The sequence below is a fragment of the Hyla sarda genome, chromosome 7 (assembly GCF_029499605.1).
Source record: "Hyla sarda isolate aHylSar1 chromosome 7, aHylSar1.hap1, whole genome shotgun sequence".
NCBI classification, from domain to species: Eukaryota; Metazoa; Chordata; class Amphibia; order Anura; family Hylidae; genus Hyla; species Hyla sarda.
In genome coordinates this window covers 2,536,005-2,557,859 of record NC_079195.1, presented here as the reverse complement: position 1 = coordinate 2,557,859, position 21,855 = coordinate 2,536,005, and the positions used below count along the sequence as shown (strand labels likewise).

Below are 21,855 nucleotides of genomic sequence, written 5' to 3'. Positions count from 1 at the left end.
CAATGGGTACTATGCGCGCTCCCTTAGTAATGTTTAGTACATAGGCGGTCCTGTATACGGATGAGAAGGGAATACAATGGGTACTATGCAAGTTCCTTTAGCAATTCTTAGTACATAGGCGGTCCTGTATACGGATGAGAAGGGACTACAATGGGTACTATGCGTGCTCCTTTAGTAATGTTTAGTACTTAGGCGGTCCTGTATAGAGATGAGAAGGGAATACAATGGGTACTATGCGCGCTCCTTTAGTGTTTAGTACATAGGCGGTCCTGTATACAGATAAGAAGGGAATACAATGGGTACTGCACGCTCCTTTAGTAGTGTTTAGTACATAGGCGGTCCTGTATACGGATGAGAAGGGACTACAATGGGTACTATGCGCGCTCCTTTAGTAGTGTTTAGTACATAGGCGGTCCTGTATACGGATGAGAAGGGAATACAATGGGTACTATGCGCGCTCCTTTAGTAGTGTTTAGTACATAGGCGATCCTGTATACGGATGAGAAGGGAATACAATGGGTACTATGCGCGCTCCTTTAGTAGTGTTTAGTACATAGGCGGTCCTGTATACAGATGAGAAGGGAATACAATGGGTACTATGCACACTCCTTTAGCAATGTTTAGTACATAGGCGGTCCTGTATACAGATGAGAAGGGAATACAATGGATACTATGCGCGCTCCTTTAGTAGTGTTTAGTACATAGGCGGTCCTGTATACAGATGACAAGGGAATACAATGGGTACTATGCGCGCTCCTTTAGTAGTGTTTAGTACATAGGTGGTACTGTATACAGATGAGAAGGGAATACAATGGGTACTATGCGCGCTCCTTTAGTGTTTAGTACATAGGCGGTCCTGTATACAGATAAGAAGGGAATACAATGGGTACTGCACGCTCCTTTAGTAGTGTTTAGTACATAGGCGGTCCTGTATACGGATGAGAAGGGAATGCAATGGGTACTATGCGCACTCCTTTAGTAATGTTTAGTACATAGGTGGTCCTGTATACGGATGAGAAGGGAATACAATGGGTACTATGCGCGCTCCTTTAGTAATGTTTAGTACATAGGCGGTCCTGTATACGGATGAGAAGGGAATACAATGGGTACTATGCGCGCTCCTTTAGTAATGTTTAGTACATAGGCGGTCCTGTATACGGATGAGAAGGGAATACAATGGGTACTATGCACGCTCCTTTAGTAATGTTTAGTACATAAGCGGTCCAGTGTACGGATGAGAAGGGAATACAATGGGTACTATGCACGCTCCTTTAGTAATGTTTAGTACATAAGCGGTCCAGTGTACTGATGAGAAGGGAATACAATGGGTACTATGCACACTCCTTTAGTAGTGTTTAGTACATAAGCGGTCCTGTATACGGATGAGAAGGGAATACAATGGGTACTATGCACGCTCCTTTAGTAGTGTTTAGTACATAGGCGGTCCTGTATACAGAGGAGAAGGGAATACAATGGATACTATGCACGCTCCTTTAGTAGTGTTTAGTATATAGGCGGTCCTGTATACGGATGAGAAGGGAATACAATGGGAACTATGCACGCTCCGTTAGTAATGCTAAGTACATAGGTGGTCCTGTATACGGATGAGAAGGGAATACAATGGGTACTATGCACGCTCCTTTAGTAATGTTAAGTACATAGGCGGTTCTGTATACAGATGAGAAGGGAATACAATGGGTACTATGCACACTCCTTTAGTAGTGTTTAGTACATAAGCGGTCCTGTATACGGATGAGAAGGGAATACAATGGGTACTATGCACGCTCCTTTAGTAGTGTTTAGTACATAGGCGGTCCTGTATACAGAGGAGAAGGGAATACAATGGATACTATGCACGCTCCTTTAGTAGTGTTTAGTATATAGGCGGTCCTGTATACGGATGAGAAGGGAATACAATGGGAACTATGCACGCTCCGTTAGTAATGCTAAGTACATAGGTGGTCCTGTATACGGATGAGAAGGGAATACAATGGGTACTATGCACACTCCTTTAGTAATGTTAAGTACATAGGCGGTTCTGTATACAGATGAGAAGGGAATACAATGGGTACTATGCACGCTCCTTTAGTAGTGTTTAGTACATAGGCGGTCCTGTATACAGATGAGAAGGGAATACAATGGGTACTATGCGTGCTCCTTTAGTAATGTTTAGTATATAGGCGGTCCTGTATAGGGATGAGAAGGGAATACAATGGATACTATGCACGCTCCTTTAGTAGTGTTTAGTACATAGGCGGTCCTGTATACGGATGAGAAGGGAATACAATGGGTACTATGCACGCTCCTTTAGTAATGTTTAGTACATAGGCGGTCCTGTATACGGATGAGAAGAAGGGAATACAATGGGTACTATGCGCGCTCCTTTAGTAGTGTTTAGTACATAGGCGGTCCTGTATACAGATGAGAAGGGAATATAATGGGTACTATGCACGCTCCTTTAGTAATGTTTAGTACATAGGCGGTCCTGTATACGGATGAGAAGGAAATACAATGGATACTATGCACGCTCCTTTAGTAGTGTTTAGTACATAGGCGGTCCTGTATATGGATGAGAAGGGAAAACAATGGGTACTATGCGCGCTCCTTTAGTAGTGTTTAGTACATTGGCGGTCCTGTATACAGATGAGAAGGGAATACAATGGGTACTATGCGTGCTCCTTTAGTAGTGTTTAGTACATAGGCGGTCCTGTATACAGATGAGAAGGGAAAACAATGGGTACTATGCGCGCTCCTTTAGTAGTGTTTAGTACATTGGCGGTCCTGTATACAGATGAGAAGGGAATACAATGGGTACTATGCGTGCTCCTTTAGTAGTGTTTAGTACATAGGCGGTCCTGTATACGGATGAGAAGGGAATACAATGGGTACTATGCGCGCTCCTTTAGTAATGTTTAGTACATAAGCGGTCCTGTATACGGATGAGAAGGGAATACAATGGGTACTATGCACGCTCCTTTAGTAGTGTTTAGTACATAGGCGGTCCTGTATACAGAGGAGAAGGGAATACAATGGATACTATGCACGCTCCTTTAGTAGTGTTTAGTACATAGGCGGTCCTGTATACGGATGAGAAGAAGGGAATACAATGGGAACTATGCGTGCTCCTTTAGTAATGCTAAGTACATAGGTGGTCCTGTATACGGATGAGAAGGGAATACAATGGGTACTATGCACGCTCCTTTAGTAATGTTAAGTACATAGGCGGTTCTGTATACAGATGAGAAGGGAATACAATGGGTACTATGCACGCTCCTTTAGTAGTGTTTAGTACATAGGCGGTCCTGTATACAGATGAGAAGGGAATACAATGGGTACTATGCGTGCTCCTTTAGTAATGTTTAGTATATAGGCGGTCCTGTATAGGGATGAGAAGGGAATACAATGGATACTATGCACGCTCCTTTAGTAATGTTTAGTACATAGGCGGTTCTGTATACAGATGAGAAGGGAATACAATGGGTACTATGCGCGCTCCTTTAGTAGTGTTTAGTACATAGGCGGTCCTGTATACGGATGAGAAGGGAATACAATGGGTACTATGCGCGCTCCTTTAGTAATGTTTAGTACATAGGCGGTCCTGTATACGGATGAGAAGGGAATACAATGGGTACTATGCGCGCTCCTTTAGTAGTGTTTAGTACATAGGCAGTCCTGTATATGGATGAGAAGGGAATACAATGGGTACTATGCACGCTCCTTTAGTAATGTCTAGTAGATAGGCGGTCCTGTATACGGATGAGAAGGGAATACAATGGGCACTATGCACGCTCCTTTAGTAATGTTTAGTACATAGGTGGTCCTGTATACAGATGAGAAGGGAATACAATGGGTACTATGCGCGCTCCTTTAGTAGTGTTTAGTACATAGGCGGTCCTGTATACGGATGAGAAGGGAATACAATGGGTACTATGCACGCTCCTTTAGTAATGTCTAGTAGATAGGCGGTCCTGTATACGGATGAGAAGGGAATACAATGGGCACTATGCGCGCTCCTTTAGTAATGTCTAGTACATAGGCGGTCCTGTATACGGATGAGAAGGGAATACAATGGGTACTATGCGCGCTCCTTTAGTAGTGTTTAGTACATAGGTGGTCCTGTATACAGATGAGAAGGGAATACAATGGGTACTATGCACGCTCCTTTAGTAATGTTTAGTACATAGGCGGTCCTGTATACAGATGAGAAGGGAATACAATGGGTACTATGCACGCTCCTTTAGTAGTGTTTAATACATAGGCGGTCCTGTATACAGATGAGAAGGGAATACAATGGGTACTATGCACGCTCCTTTAGAAGTGTTTAGTACATAGGCGGTCCTGTATACGGATGAGAAGGGAATACAATGGGTACTATGCACGCTCCTTTAGTAGTGTTTAGTACATAGGCAGTCCTGTATACAGATGAGAAGGGAATACAATGGGTACTATGCACACTCCTTTAGTAATGTTTAGTACATAGGCGATCCTGTATACGGATGAGAAGGGAATACAATAGGTACTATGCACACTCCTTTAGTAGAGTTTAGTACATAGACGGTCCTGTATACGGATGAGAAGGGAATACAATGGGTACTATGCGCGCTCCCTTAGTAATGTTTAGTACATAGGCGGTCCTGTATACGGATGAGAAGGGAATACAATGGGTACTATGCAAGTTCCTTTAGCAATTCTTAGTACATAGGCGGTCCTGTATACGGATGAGAAGAAGGGAATACAATGGGAACTATGCGCGCTCCTTTAGTAATGTTTAGTACATAGGCGGTCCTGTATACGGATGAGAAGGGACTACAATGGGTACTATGCGTGTTCCTTTAGTAGTGTTTAGTACATAGGCGGTCCTGTATACAGATGAGAAGGGAATACAATGGGTACTATGCGCGCTCCTTTAGTGTTTAGTACATAGGCGGTCCTGTATACAGATAAGAAGGGAATACAATGGGTACTATGCACGCTCCTTTAGTAGTGTTTAGTACATAGGCGGTCCTGTATACGGATGAGAAGGGAATACAATGGGTACTATGCACGCTCCTTTAGTAGTGTTTAGTACATAGGCGGTCCTGTATACAGATGAGAAGGGAATACAATGGGTACTATGCGCGCTCCTTTAGTAATGTTTAGTATATAGGCGGTCCTGTATACGGATGAGAAGGGAATACAATGGGTACTATGCACGCTCCTTTAGTAGTGTTTAGTATATAGGCGGTCCTGTATACGGATGAGAAGAAGGGAATACAATGGGTACTATGCGCACTCCTTTAGTAGTGTTTAGTACATAGGCGGTCCTATATACGGATGAGAAGGGAATACAATGGGTACTATGTGCGCTCCTTTAGTGGTGTTTAGTACATAGGCGGTCCTGTATACAGATGAGAAGGGAATACAATGGGTACTATGCGCGCTCCTTTAGTAATGTTTAGTACATAGGCGGTCCTGTATACGGATGAGAAGGGAATACAATGGGTACTATGCACGCTCCTTTAGTAATGTTTAGTACATAGGCGGTCCTGTATACAGACGATGAGAAGAAGGGAATACAATAGGTACTATGCGCGCTCCTTTAGTAATGTTTAGTACATAGGCGGTCCAGTATACGGATGAGAAGGGAATACAATGGGTACTATGCACGCTCCTTTAGTAGTGTTTAGTACATAGGCGGTCCTGTATACGGATGAGAAGAAGGGAATACAATGGGTACTATGCACGCTCCTTTAGTAGTGTTTAGTACATAGGCGGTCCTGTATACGGATGAGAAGGGAATACAATGGGTACTATGCACGCTCCTTTAGTAGTGTTTAGTACATAGGCGGTCCTGTATACAGAGGAGAAGGGAATACAATGGATACTATGCACGCTCCTTTAGTAGTGTTTAGTACATAGGCGGTCCTGTATACGGAAGAGAAGAAGGGAATACAATGGGTACTATGCGCGCTCCTTTAGTAATGTTTAGTACATAGGTGGTCCTGTATACGGATGAGAAGGGAATACAATGGGTACTATGCACGCTCCTTTAATAATGTTTAGTACATAGGCGGTCCTGTATACAGAGGAGAAGGGAATACAATGGGTACTATGCGCGCTCCTTTAGTAATGTTTAGTACATAGGCGGTCCTGTATACAGATGAGAAGGGAATACAATGGGTACTATGCGCGCTCCTTTAGTAATGTTTAGTACATAGGCGGTCCTGTATAGGGATGAGAAGGGAATACAATGGGTACTATGCACGCTCCTTTAGTAATGTTTAGTACATAGGCGGTCCTGTATACGGATGAGAAGAAGGGAATACAATGGGTACTATGCGCGCTCCTTTAGTAATGTTTAGTACATAGGCGGTCCTGTATACGGATGAGAAGGGAATACAATGGGTACTATGCGCGCTCCTTTAGTAATGTTTAGTACATAGGCGGTCCTGTATACAGATGACAAGGGAATACAATGGGTACTATGCGCGCTCCTTTAGTAGTGTTTAGTACATAGGCGATCCTGTATACGGATGAGAAGGGAATACAATGGGTACTATGCGCGCTCCTTTAGTAGTGTTTAGTACATAGGCGGTCCTGTATACAGATGAGAAGGGAATACAATGGGTACTATGCACACTCCTTTAGCAATGTTTAGTACATAGGCGGTCCTGTATACGGAAGAGAAGGGAATACAATGGGTACTATGCGCGCTCCTTTAGTAGTGTTTAGTACATAGGCGGTCCTGTATACGGATGAGAAGGGAATGCAATGGGTACTATGCGCACTCCTTTAGTAATGTTTAGTACATAGGTGGTCCTGTATACGGATGAGAAGGGAATACAATGGGTACTATGCGCGCTCCTTTAGTAGTGTTTAGTACATAGACGGTCCTGTATACAGACGATGAGACGGGAATACAATGGGTACTATGCACACTCCTTTAGTAGAGTTTAGTACATAGACGGTCCTGTATACGGATGAGAAGGGAATACAATGGGTACTATGCGCGCTCCCTTAGTAATGTTTAGTACATAGGCGGTCCTGTATACGGATGAGAAGGGAATACAATGGGTACTATGCACGCTCCTTTAGTGTTTAGTACATAGGCGGTCCTGTATACAGATAAGAAGGGAATACAATGGGTACTGCACGCTCCTTTAGTAATGTTTAGTACATAGGCGGTCCTGTATACGGATGAGAAGAAGGGAATACAATGGGTACTATGCACGCTCCTTTAGAAGTGTTTAGTACATAGGCGGTCCTGTATACAGATGAGAAGGGAATACAATGGGTACTATGCACGCTCCTTTAGTAATGTTTAGTACATAGGCGGTCCTGTATACAGATGAGAAGGGAATACAATGGGTACTATGCACGCTCCTTTAGTGTTTAGTATATAGGCGGTCCTGTATACAGATAAGAAGGGAATACAATGGGTACTATGCACGCTCCTTTAGTAGTGTTTAGTACATAGGCGGTCCTGTATACAGATGAGAAGGGAATACAATGGGTACTATGCGTGCTCCTTTAGTAATGTTTAGTATATAGGCGGTCCTGTATAGGGATGAGAAGGGAATACAATGGATACTATGCACGCTCCTTTAGTAATGTTTAGTACATAGGCGGTTCTGTATACAGATGAGAAGGGAATATAATGGGTACTATGCGCGCTCCTTTAGTAGTGTTTAGTACATAGGTGGTCCTGTATACAGATGAGAAGGGAATACAATGGGTACTATGCACGCTCCTTTAGTAATGTTTAGTACATAGGCGGTCCTGTATACAGATGAGAAGGGAATACAATGGGTACTATGCGCGCTCCTTTAGTAATGTCTAGTAGATAGGCGGTCCTGTATACGGATGAGAAGGGAATACAATGGGCACTATGCGCGCTCCTTTAGTAATGTCTAGTACATAGGCGGTCCTGTATACAGATGAGAAGGGAATACAATGGGTACTATGCACGCTCCTTTAGTAGTGTTTAGTACATAGGTGGTCCTGTATACAGATGAGAAGGGAATACAATGGGTACTATGCACGCTCCTTTAGTAATGTTTAGTACATAGGCGGTCCTGTATACAGATGAGAAGGGAATACAATGGGTACTATGCACGCTCCTTTAGTAGTGTTTAATACATAGGCGGTCCTGTATACAGAGGAGAAGGGAATACAATGGGTACTATGCACGCTCCTTTAGTAATGTTTAGTACATAGGCGGTCCTGTATACGGATGAGAAGAAGGGAATACAATGGGTACTATGCGCGCTCCTTTAGAAGTGTTTAGTACATAGGCGGTCCTGTATACGGATGAGAAGGGAATACAATGGGTACTATGCACGCTCCTTTAGTAGTGTTTAGTACATAGGCAGTCCTGTATACAGATGAGAAGGGAATACAATGGGTACTATGCACACTCCTTTAGTAATGTTTAGTACATAGGCGATCCTGTATACGGATGAGAAGGGAATACAATGGGTACTATGCACGCTCCTTTAGTAATGCTTAGTACATAGGCGGTCCTGTATACGGATGAGAAGGGAATACAATAGGTACTATGCACACTCCTTTAGTAGAGTTTAGTACATAGACGGTCCTGTATACGGATGAGAAGGGAATACAATGGGTACTATGCACGCTCCTTTAGTAATGTTTAGTACATAGGCGGTCCTGTATACGGATGAGAAGAAGGGAATACAATGGGTACTATGCGCGCTCCTTTAGAAGTGTTTAGTACATAGGCGGTCCTGTATACAGATGAGAAGGGAATACAATGGGTACTATGCACGCTCCTTTAGTAATGTTTAGTACATAGGCGGTCCTGTATACAGATGAGAAGGGAATACAATGGGTACTATGCACGCTCCTTTAGTGTTTAGTATATAGGCGGTCCTGTATACAGATAAGAAGGGAATACAATGGGTACTATGCACGCTCCTTTAGTAGTGTTTAGTACATAGGCGGTCCTGTATACAGATGAGAAGGGAATACAATGGGTACTATGCGTGCTCCTTTAGTAATGTTTAGTATATAGGCGGTCCTGTATAGGGATGAGAAGGGAATACAATGGATACTATGCACGCTCCTTTAGTAATGTTTAGTACATAGGCGGTTCTGTATACAGATGAGAAGGGAATATAATGGGTACTATGCGCGCTCCTTTAGTAATGTTTAGTACATAGGCGGTCCTGTATACGGATGAGAAGGGAATACAATGGGTACTATGCGCGCTCCTTTAGTAATGTTTAGTACATAGGCGGTCCTGTATACGGATGAGAAGGGAATACAATGGGTACTATGCGCGCTCCTTTAGTAGTGTTTAGTACATAGGCAGTCCTGTATATGGATGAGAAGGGAATACAATGGGTACTATGCACGCTCCTTTAGTAATGTCTAGTAGATAGGCGGTCCTGTATACGGATGAGAAGGGAATACAATGGGCACTATGCGCGCTCCTTTAGTAATGTCTAGTACATAGGCGGTCCTGTATACAGATGAGAAGGGAATACAATGGGTACTATGCACGCTCCTTTAGTAGTGTTTAGTACATAGGTGGTCCTGTATACAGATGAGAAGGGAATACAATGGGTACTATGCACGCTCCTTTAGTAATGTTTAGTACATAGGCGGTCCTGTATACAGATGAGAAGGGAATACAATGGGTACTATGCGCGCTCCTTTAGTAATGTCTAGTAGATAGGCGGTCCTGTATACGGATGAGAAGGGAATACAATGGGCACTATGCGCGCTCCTTTAGTAATGTCTAGTACATAGGCGGTCCTGTATACAGATGAGAAGGGAATACAATGGGTACTATGCACGCTCCTTTAGTAGTGTTTAGTACATAGGTGGTCCTGTATACAGATGAGAAGGGAATACAATGGGTACTATGCACGCTCCTTTAGTAATGTTTAGTACATAGGCGGTCCTGTATACAGATGAGAAGGGAATACAATGGGTACTATGCACGCTCCTTTAGTAGTGTTTAATACATAGGCGGTCCTGTATACAGAGGAGAAGGGAATACAATGGGTACTATGCACGCTCCTTTAGTAATGTTTAGTACATAGGCGGTCCTGTATACGGATGAGAAGAAGGGAATACAATGGGTACTATGCGCGCTCCTTTAGAAGTGTTTAGTACATAGGCGGTCCTGTATACGGATGAGAAGGGAATACAATGGGTACTATGCACGCTCCTTTAGTAGTGTTTAGTACATAGGCAGTCCTGTATACAGATGAGAAGGGAATACAATGGGTACTATGCACACTCCTTTAGTAATGTTTAGTACATAGGCGATCCTGTATACGGATGAGAAGGGAATACAATGGGTACTATGCACGCTCCTTTAGTAATGCTTAGTACATAGGCGGTCCTGTATACGGATGAGAAGGGAATACAATAGGTACTATGCACACTCCTTTAGTAGAGTTTAGTACATAGACGGTCCTGTATACGGATGAGAAGGGAATACAATGGGTACTATGCGCGCTCCCTTAGTAATGTTTAGTACATAGGCGGTCCTGTATACGGATGAGAAGGGAATACAATGGGTACTATGCAAGTTCCTTTAGCAATTCTTAGTACATAGGCGGTCCTGTATACGGATGAGAAGAAGGGAATACAATGGGAACTATGCGCGCTCCTTTAGTAATGTTTAGTACATAGGCGGTCCTGTATACGGATGAGAAGGGACTACAATGGGTACTATGCGTGCTCCTTTAGTAGTGTTTAGTACATAGGCGGTCCTGTATACAGATGAGAAGGGAATACAATGGGTACTATGCGCGCTCCTTTAGTGTTTAGTACATAGGCGGTCCTGTATACAGATAAGAAGGGAATACAATGGGTACTATGCACGCTCCTTTAGTAGTGTTTAGTACATAGGCGGTCCTGTATACGGATGAGAAGGGAATACAATGGGTACTATGCACGCTCCTTTAGTAGTGTTTAGTACATAGGCGGTCCTGTATACAGATGAGAAGGGAATACAATGGGTACTATGCGCGCTCCTTTAGTAATGTTTAGTATATAGGCGGTCCTGTATATGGATGAGAAGGGAATACAATAGGTACTATGCACGCTCCTTTAGTAGTGTTTAGTTTATAGGCGGTCCTGTATACGGATGAGAAGGGAATACAATGGGTACTATGCACGCTCCTTTAGTAGTGTTTAGTACATAGGCGGTCCTGTATACGGATGAGAAGAAGGGAATACAATGGGTACTATGCACGCTCCTTTAGTAGTGTTTAGTACATAGGCGGTCCTGTATACGGATGAGAAGGGAATACAATGGGTACTATGCACGCTCCTTTAGTAGTGTTTAGTACATAGACGGTCCTGTATACAGACGATGAGACGGGAATACAATGGGTACTATGCACACTCCTTTAGTAGAGTTTAGTACATAGACGGTCCTGTATACGGATGAGAAGGGAATACAATGGGTACTATGCACGCTCCTTTAGTAGTGTTTAGTACATAGGCGGTCCTGTATACAGAGGAGAAGGGAATACAATGGATACTATGCACGCTCCTTTAGTAGTGTTTAGTACATAGGCGGTCCTGTATACGGAAGAGAAGAAGGGAATACAATGGGTACTATGCGCGCTCCTTTAGTAATGTTTAGTACATAGGTGGTCCTGTATACGGATGAGAAGGGAATACAATGGGTACTATGCACGCTCCTTTAATAATGTTTAGTACATAGGCGGTCCTGTATACAGAGGAGAAGGGAATACAATGGGTACTATGCGCGCTCCTTTAGTAATGTTTAGTACATAGGCGGTCCTGTATACAGATGAGAAGGGAATACAATGGGTACTATGCGCGCTCCTTTAGTAATGTTTAGTACATAGGCGGTCCTGTATAGGGATGAGAAGGGAATACAATGGGTACTATGCACGCTCCTTTAGTAATGTTTAGTACATAGGCGGTCCTGTATACGGATGAGAAGAAGGGAATACAATGGGTACTATGCGCGCTCCTTTAGTAATGTTTAGTACATAGGCGGTCCTGTATACGGATGAGAAGGGAATACAATGGGTACTATGCGCGCTCCTTTAGTAATGTTTAGTACATAGGCGGTCCTGTATACGGATGAGAAGGGAATACAATGGGTACTATGCACGCTCCTTTAGTAATGTTTAGTACATAGGCGGTCCTGTATACAGATGACAAGGGAATACAATGGGTACTATGCGCGCTCCTTTAGTAGTGTTTAGTACATAGGCGATCCTGTATACGGATGAGAAGGGAATACAAAGGGTACTATGCGCGCTCCTTTAGTAGTGTTTAGTACATAGGCGGTCCTGTATACAGATGAGAAGGGAATACAATGGGTACTATGCACACTCCTTTAGCAATGTTTAGTACATAGGCGGTCCTGTATACGGAAGAGAAGGGAATACAATGGGTACTATGCGCACTCCTTTAGTAATGTTTAGTACATAGGCGGTCCTGTATACGGATGAGAAGGGAATGCAATGGGTACTATGCGCACTCCTTTAGTAATGTTTAGTACATAGGTGGTCCTGTATACGGATGAGAAGGGAATACAATGGGTACTATGCGCGCTACTTTAGTAGTGTTTAGTACATAGACGGTCCTGTATACAGACGATGAGACGGGAATACAATGGGTACTATGCACACTCCTTTAGTAGAGTTTAGTACATAGACGGTCCTGTATACGGATGAGAAGGGAATACAATGGGTACTATGCGCGCTCCCTTAGTAATGTTTAGTACATAGGCGGTCCTGTATACGGATGAGAAGGGAATACAATGGGTACTATGCAAGTTCCTTTAGCAATTCTTAGTACATAGGCGGTCCTGTATACGGATGAGAAGGGACTACAATGGGTACTATGCGTGCTCCTTTAGTAATGTTTAGTACTTAGGCGGTCCTGTATACAGATGAGAAGGGAATACAATGGGTACTATGCGCGCTCCTTTAGTGTTTAGTACATAGGCGGTCCTGTATACAGATAAGAAGGGAATACAATGGGTACTGCACGCTCCTTTAGTAGTGTTTAGTACATAGGCGGTCCTGTATACGGATGAGAAGGGACTACAATGGGTACTATGCGCGCTCCTTTAGTAGTGTTTAGTACATAGGCGGTCCTGTATACAGATGAGAAGGGAATACAATGGGTACTATGCACGCTCCTTTAGTAATGTTTAGTACATAGGCGGTCCTGTATACAGATGAGAAGGGAATACAATGGGTACTATGCACGCTCCTTTAGTGTTTAGTATATAGGCGGTCCTGTATACAGATAAGAAGGGAATACAATGGGTACTATGCACGCTCCTTTAGTAGTGTTTAGTACATAGGCGGTCCTGTATACAGATGAGAAGGGAATACAATGGGTACTATGCACGCTCCTTTAGTAATGTTTAGTACATAGGCGGTCCTGTATACAGATGAGAAGGGAATACAATGGGTACTATGCACGCTCCTTTAGTAGTGTTTAGTACATAGGCGGTCCTGTATACAGATGAGAAGGGAATACAATGGGTACTATGCTCGCTCCTTTAGTAATGTTTAGTACATAGGCGGTCCTGTATACGGATGAGAAGGAAATACAATGGGTACTATGCACGCTCCTTTAGTAATGTTTAGTACATAGGCGGTCCTGTATACGGATGAGAAGGAAATACAATGGGTACTATGCACGCTCCTTTAGTAGTGTTTAGTACATAGGCGGTCCTGTATACAGATGAGAAGGGAATACAATGGGTACTATGCGCGCTCCTTTAGTAGTGTTTAGTACATTGGCGGTCCTGTATACAGATGAGAAGGGAATACAATGGGTACTATGCGCGCTCCTTTAGTAGTGTTTAGTACATAGGCGGTCCTGTATACGGATGAGAAGGGAATACAATGGGTAATATGCGCGCTCCTTTAGTAATGTTTAGTACATAGGCGGTCCTGTATACGGATGAGAAGGGAATACAATGGGTACTATGCGCGCTCCTTTAGTAGTGTTTAGTACATAGGCGGTCCTGTATACGGATGAGAAGGGAATACAATGGGTACTATGCGCGCTCCTTTAGTAATGTTTAGTACATAGGCGGTCTAGTATACGGATGAGAAGGGAATACAATGGGTACTATGCGCGCTCCTTTAGTAATGTTTAGTACATAAGCGGTCCAGTGTACGGATGAGAAGGGAATACAATGGGTACTATGCACGCTCCTTTAGTAATGTTTAGTACATAGGCGGTCCTGTATACGCATGAGAAGGGAATACAATGGGTACTATGCACGCTCCTTTAGTAGTGTTTAGTACATAGGCGGTCCTGTATACAGAGGAGAAGGGAATACAATGGATACTATGCACGCTCCTTTAGTAGTGTTTAGTACATAGGCGGTCCTGTATACGGATGAGAAGAAGGGAATACAATGGGAACTATGCGCGCTCCTTTAGTAATGTTTAGTATATAGGCGGTCCTGTATAGGGATGAGAAGGGAATACAATGGATACTATGCACGCTCCTTTAGTAGTGTTTAGAACATAGGCGGTCCTGTATACGGATGAGAAGGGAATACAATGGGTACTATGCGCGCTCCTTTAGTAGTGTTTAGTACATAGGCGGTCCTGTATATGGATGAGAAGAAGGGAATACAATGGGTACTATGCGCGCTCCTTTAGTAGTGTTTAGTACATAGGCGGTCCTGTATACAGATGAGAAGGGAATATAATGGGTACTATGCACGCTCCTTTAGTAATGTTTAGTACATAGGCGGTCCTGTATACGGATGAGAAGAAGGGAATACAATGGGTACTATGCGCGCTCCTTTAGTAGTGTTTAGTACATAGGCGGTCCTGTATATGGATGAGAAGGGAATACAATGGATACTATGCACGCTCCTTTAGTAGTGTTTAGTACATAGGCGGTCCTGTATACGGATGAGAAGAAGGGAATACAATGGGTACTATGCGCGCTCCTTTAGTAGTGTTTAGTACATAGGCGGTCCTGTATATGGATGAGAAGGGAATACAATGGATACTATGCGCGCTCCTTTAGTAGTGTTTAGTACATAGGCGGTCCTGTATATGGATGAGAAGGGAATACAATGGGTACTATGCACGCTCCTTTAGTAATGTCTAGTAGATAGGCGGTCCTGTATACGGATGAGAAGGGAATACAATGGGTACTATGCACGCTCCTTTAGTAATGTTTAGTACATAGGCGGTCCTGTATACAGATGAGAAGGGAATACAATGGGTACTATGCGCGCTCCTTTAGTAGTGTTTAGTACATAGGCGGTCCTGTATACGGATGAGAAGGGAATACAATGGGTACTATGCACGCTCCTTTAGTAATGTCTAGTAGATAGGCGGTCCTGTATACGGATGAGAAGGGAATACAATGGGCACTATGCGCGCTCCTTTAGTAATGTCTAGTACATAGGCGGTCCTGTATACGGATGAGAAGGGAATACAATGGGTACTATGCACGCTCCTTTAGTAATGTTTAGTACATAGGCGGTCCTGTATACGGATGAGAAGGGAATACAATGGGTACTATGCGCGCTCCTTTAGTAGTGTTTAGTACATAGGTGGTCCTGTATACAGATGAGAAGGGAATACAATGGGTACTATGCACGCTCCTTTAGTAATGTCTAGTACATAGGCGGTCCTGTATACGGATGAGAAGGGAATACAATGGGTACTATGCGCGCTCCTTTAGTAATGTTTAGTACATAGGCGGTCCTGTATACAGATGAGAAGGGAATACAATGGGTACTATGCACGCTCCTTTAGTAGTGTTTAGTACATAGGCGGTTCTGTATACAGACGATGAGAAGAAGGGAATACAATGGGTACTATGCGCGCTCCTTTAGTAGTGTTTAGTACATAGGCGGTCCTGTATACAGAGGAGAAGGGAATACAATGGGTACTATGCACGCTGCTTTAGTAGTGTTTAGTACATAGGCGGTCCTGTATAGGGATGAGAAGGGAATACAATGGGTACTATGCACGCTCCTTTAGTAATGTTTAGTACATAGGCGGTCCTGTATACGGATGAGAAGAAGGGAATACAATGGGTACTATGCACGCTCCTTTAGTAGTGTTTAGTAGATAGGCGGTCCTGTATAGGGATGAGAAGGGAATACAATGGGTACTATGCGCGCTCCTTTAGAAGTGCTTAGTACATAGGCGGTCCTGTATACGGATGGGAAGGGAATACAATGGGTACTATGCGCACTCCTTTAGTAATGTTTAGTACATAGGCGGTCCTGTATACGGATGAGAAAAAGGGAATACAATGGGTACTATGCATGCTCCTTTAGTAATGTTTAGTACATAGGCGGTCCTGTATACAGATGAGAAGGGAATACAATGGGTACTATGCACGCTCCTTTAGTAGTGTTTAGTACATAGGCGATCCTGTATAGGGATGAGAAGGGAATACAATGGGTACTATGCGCGCTCCTTTAGTAGTGTTTAGTACATAGGCGATCCTGTATACGGATGAGAAGGGAATACAATGGGTACTATGCGCGCTCCTTTAGTAGTGTTTAGTACATAGGCAGTCCTGTATACAGATGAGAAGGGAATACAATGGGTACTATGCACACTCCTTTAGTAATGTTTAGTACATAGGCGATCCTGTATACGGATGAGAAGGGAATACAATGGGTACTATGCACGCTCCTTTAGTAATGCTTAGTACATAGGCGGTCCTGTATACGGATGAGAAGGGAATACAATGGGTACTATGCACACTCCTTTAGTAGAGTTTAGTACATAGACGGTCCTGTATACGGATGAGAAGGGAATACAATGGGTACTATGCGCGCTCCCTTAGTAATGTTTAGTACATAAGCGGTCCTGTATACGGATGAGAAGGGAATACAATGGGTACTATGCAAGTTCCTTTAGCAATTCTTAGTACATAGGCGGTCCTGTATACGGATGAGAAGGGAATACAATGGGTACTATGCACGCTCCTTTAGTAGTGTTTAGTACATAGGCGGTCCTGTATACAGATGAGAAGGGAATACAATGGGTACTATGCACGCTCCTTTAGTAATGTTTAGTACATAGGCGGTCCTGTATACAGATGAGAAGGGAATACAATGGGTACTATGCACGCTCCTTTAGTAGTGTTTAGTACATAGGCGGTCCTGTATACAGATGAGAAGGGAATACAATGGGTACTATGCTCGCTCCTTTAGTAATGTTTAGTACATAGGCGGTCCTGTATACGGATGAGAAGGAAATACAATGGGTACTATGCACGCTCCTTTAGTAATGTTTAGTACATAGGCGGTCCTGTATACGGATGAGAAGGAAATACAATGGGTACTATGCACGCTCCTTTAGTAGTGTTTAGTACATAGGCGGTCCTGTATACAGATGAGAAGGGAATACAATGGGTACTATGCGCGCTCCTTTAGTAGTGTTTAGTACATTGGCGGTCCTGTATACGGATGAGAAGGGAATACAATGGGTACTATGCACGCTGCTTTAGTAGTGTTTAGTACATAGGCGGTCCTGTATACGGATGAGAAGGGAATACAATGGGTACTATGCGCGCTCCTTTAGTAGTGTTTAGTACATAGGCGGTCCTGTATACAGATGAGAAGGGAATACAATGGGTACTATGCGCGCTCCTTTAGTAGTGTTTAGTACATAGGTGGTCCTGTATACAGATGAGAAGGGAATACAATGGGTACTATGCACGCTCCTTTAGTAATGTTTAGTACATAGGCGGTCCTGTATACAGATGAGAAGGGAATACAATGGGTACTGCGCGCTCCTTTTGTAGTGTTTAGCACATTGAGACTTAAAAGTTTTAAGAAATAGTGGAAATCTAAAGAACATTTTCCCGATCTTGTGATATTATGTTCTGACTCTGCAGATAATCCTGAACTCCATGCATCGGTACCAGCCACGGCTCCATATCCTGCTCTCTGATCGCCATCAAGGTGGTGAAGCTCGCGCCGCACAGAACTTCGTATCCTTCATCTTCCCAGAGACTCAGTTTACGGCTGTGACAGCCTATCAGAATCATCGAGTAAGTGAAATGTATATGAACCAGGCTGGGATCCACAGGGTCACATGACGCCTATGAGGGGCCCATTGTCAGTCTTATATGTTTATGGATTCAGCTTCAGGACGTTCTGGACAAGTCTCATAAATGTGGATCCGATAACTGATCCACCCAAAAGACACCCAGCCAATAAATCATCTACTCATATATATAAATATATACATGTCCCCTCAGATCACACAGCTGAAGATCGCCAGCAACCCATTTGCCAAGGGTTTTCGGGATGTTGACGGTGATGAATGGTTATTGTCCCGTATTCCAGCACCGGTCAAAATACATGTCAAGGATTCTCCTGAGAGGTAATAAACAAATATGTCATATTTAGGTCCTCTGCCTTCTATTATACCCTGTCCTCCTCCTTCTGCATTACTCTGTGCTCCTCCTCCTTCTAGACCTTTCCTCCTTCTGCATTACTTTGTGCTCCTCCTCTTTCTAGAGCTGTCCTCCTCCTTCTACACCTGTTCTCCTCCTTCTACATTACTCGATGCTCCTCCTTCTAGACCTGTCCTCCTCCTTGTACATTACTCTGTGCTCCTCCTCCTTCTAGACCTGTCCTACTCCTTCTAAATTACTTTGTTTCTCCTCCTTCTACATTACTCAGTGCTCCTCTTTCTAGACCTGTCCTCCTCCTTCTACATTACTCCGCCCTCCTCCTTCTACATTACTCTGTCCTCCTCCTTCTGGACCTGTTTTCCTCCTTCTACATAATGTCAGGCCCTCAATCTGTTTTCTTCATACATCTCTAATCCAATCTCTCTCTGCTCTCCTCGTGTCCTCTCCTCACACACTTATCTCCAATATGTTTCCTCTGAATCCCCCTTTCTCTTATTATCCAACACATCAAATGCCTTTTCACCATTGTAACCTTCAGAAGACGTCTTAAAAGCCTCCACCCTACTTTAGCTTGCTGACACTGCGCTGACCCTCCATACCAGATTGGGACCCAGTAATCTAATGCTTTATCTATATTCATCTTATGTACAACAACCTGGGGTCTTCCAACCAAAAAACATTTCTCCCTTGATAAGGTATCACCACCAGATCCTCCGGTAAAGTGTCTTTACCTACAACCAGACACTGAGAATGTTCTTTCCTGAAAGATAGTCTGAAACGGAAAAAAATTTCATTCGCGAATAATTGTCGCCTCAAAATGTAATTACAACTAAAATCCTCATTTTCCATGAACTTTAAAGGGGAACTCGGGTGGAAAACATTTTTTTTTAAATCAACTGGTGCCAGAAAGGATTTGTAAATGACTTCTATATAAAAATCTTAATCCTTCCAGTACTTATCAGCTGCTTTATGCTCCACAGGAAGTTGTGTGGTTCTTTCCAGTCTGACCACACTGCTCTCTGTTGACACCTCTGTCCATGTCAGGAACTGTCCAGAGCAGGAGAGGTTTGCTATGGGGATTTGCTCCTACTCTGGACAGTCCCTGACACGGACAGAGGTGTCAGCAGAGAGCACTGTGGTCAAACTGGAAAGAACTACAGAACTTCCTCTGGAGTATACAGCAGCTGATAAGTAGGAAGGATTAAGATTTTTAAAAAAAAATAAAATTTACAAATCTGTTTAACCTTCTGGCACCAGTTGATTTAAAAAAATGTTTTCCAGCGCAATACCCTTTTAGTGTAAGGTGTACGGGCACCGTCATCTAGGCCAATATAAACGCGTGATACACACTTAAATGTTTTGCCATGGATTTTTAAAGTATTTTAATAAACTTTGGTATGAGTTCTGGTATATTATAACTGAGGTGTAATTGTATATTTCTTGGGATGAGCAGCGCCCAAATATATATATATATATATATATATATATATATATATGTAACTTTAGATGGTGAGTGAACCAATAACTAGATTTTATAACAGGATTTCGTATTTTTACTACACTAGGAGCGCACCTTTATGTATTTGTTCTTTCTCGCTTGATTTGAGAAAATACCAGCATAACACTAATTCTGCCCCGTACTGGCCATATATTAATTATGTTAAAACCTCTAGGCCTTAAAGGGGTACTCCGCCCCTAGACATCTTATCCCCTATCCAAAGAATCTCCCTGCTGCACCCAACATTCGTTTAGAGCATCGGGTGCAGCGCCGGAGGCTTGTGACATCACGGCCACACCCCTCAATGCAAGTCTATGGGAGGGGGCATGATGGCTGTCACGCCCCCTCCCATAGACTTGCAATGAGGGGGCGTGGTCGTGATGTCCCAAGCCTTCGCTCCGCATCGCCAGTCATCCGACACAGAGCAAAGTTTGCTCCGTGCACCTGATGTCTGGGGTTCCGCAGCCGAGATCGGGTCCCCAGCGGCGGGACCCCCGCGATCAGACATCTTCTCCTCTATGCTTTGGATAGGGGATAAGATGTCTAGGGGCGGAGTACCCCTTTAAGGTTGGTACTTGTTCGATGGAGCAGGTACAAGGTGCTGGCTAAATACGCTCTGGACTGACTGAATATGCTTTTTATACCATATTAATATTCTTATACATTTCATTTCTATTGCAGATGGCACAATATGGACTCTCACCCCACGCTATGTTCCGAAACCCACTTTAGGCATCCTGCAGAACCATAATGTCTTATGTATACCCACAATAACTGCACCTCCAAGTGTTAGTGTTTTTGTCAGGAAGGTGCTGTGCCGAGTGCGTCAAGATCATCCATGAATAGACATGATGAATTCTGTGCTGGACATCAGTGCCTGCTCTCATTTAGTGGACCTCCATGTCTTCTGTTCTCATCCAATGGACCTTCGTGTCTACTTTCATCTTTTGGACCTTTTGCTCTCATTCGATGTATTCTGTGTCTCCTGTTATCTGGTAGACCTCCGTGTTTTCTGCTCTCATCTGGTGGACTTCTGTGTCTGCTGTCACATGGTGGACCTCCATGCTTGCTCTCATCTGGTGGACCTCCATGCTTGTTCTCATCTGGTGGACCTCCATACTTGCTCTCATCTGGTGGACCTCCATGTCTGCTCTCATCTGGTGGACCTCCATGCTTGCTCTCATCTGGTGGACCTCCATGCTTGCTCTCATCTGGTGGACCTCCATGCTTGCTCTCAACTGGTGGACCTCCATGTCTGCTCTCATCTAGTCGACCTCTGTCTGCTTTTATCTGATGGATCTCCGTGATGGATCTCATCTAGTCGACCTCTGTGTTTGCTCTCATCCGGTAGACCTCTGTGTCGGCTGTCATCTAGTCGACCTCCGTGTCAGCTATCATCTGGTGAACTTCTGTGTTTGCTCTCATCTGGTGGATCTCCGTGTTTGCTCTCATCTGGTGGATCTCTGTGTTTGCGCTCATCTGGTCGACCTCTATGTCTGCTCTCATCTGGTGGCCCTCCGTGTCTGCACTCATCTGGTGGACCTCTTTAAGCTTTCTTGACTTGTTACCTCTTTGCACAACTAACTGATCTGGTTTAGTCCTATAAGCTGCTTTTAAACATAGGATCCCTATAATAGTTTTCCTGAAAAATAATATATATATGAGGGGCGAGGAGCAGGAATGACCAAGAGGATCTAATGCTAGTTCACTTCATGGTGGTGGTTACGCTCTAACTATATGAAACTTATATGAAAAGGGGGGAACCCTATATCTCCTGCATTGACAATGATAACACAGTCTACCTGCAGCTACTACAAGGAGAAGCATAGTGCATACTGTTATTATTGAGCTCAGTGTATGCACAGTATGCAGTAATCTACCCCATCATGGCTGTAGATACAAGGAGAAGCTTACTGCATACTGGTATTATTGAGCTCAGTTTATGTTCATGCAGTAATCTCCCCCATCATGGCTGC

General features: G+C 43.6%; 1 protein-coding gene across 1 annotated transcript in view; it reads left to right on the top strand.

The window, feature by feature from the left end:
* LOC130282638 (T-box transcription factor TBX10-like) overlaps positions 1–20,686 on the top strand; it is a 73,336-nt gene extending 52,650 nt beyond the window's left edge. The window contains exons 5-7 of the mRNA XM_056531085.1: positions 17,857–18,012; positions 18,223–18,347; positions 20,561–20,686. Coding sequence (XP_056387060.1) covers positions 17,857–18,012; positions 18,223–18,347; positions 20,561–20,630 — 351 coding nt within the window. The 3' untranslated portion in view covers positions 20,631–20,686. The remainder of the gene's footprint in view (positions 1–17,856; positions 18,013–18,222; positions 18,348–20,560) is intronic.
* Positions 20,687–21,855: the final 1,169 nt, after the last annotated feature.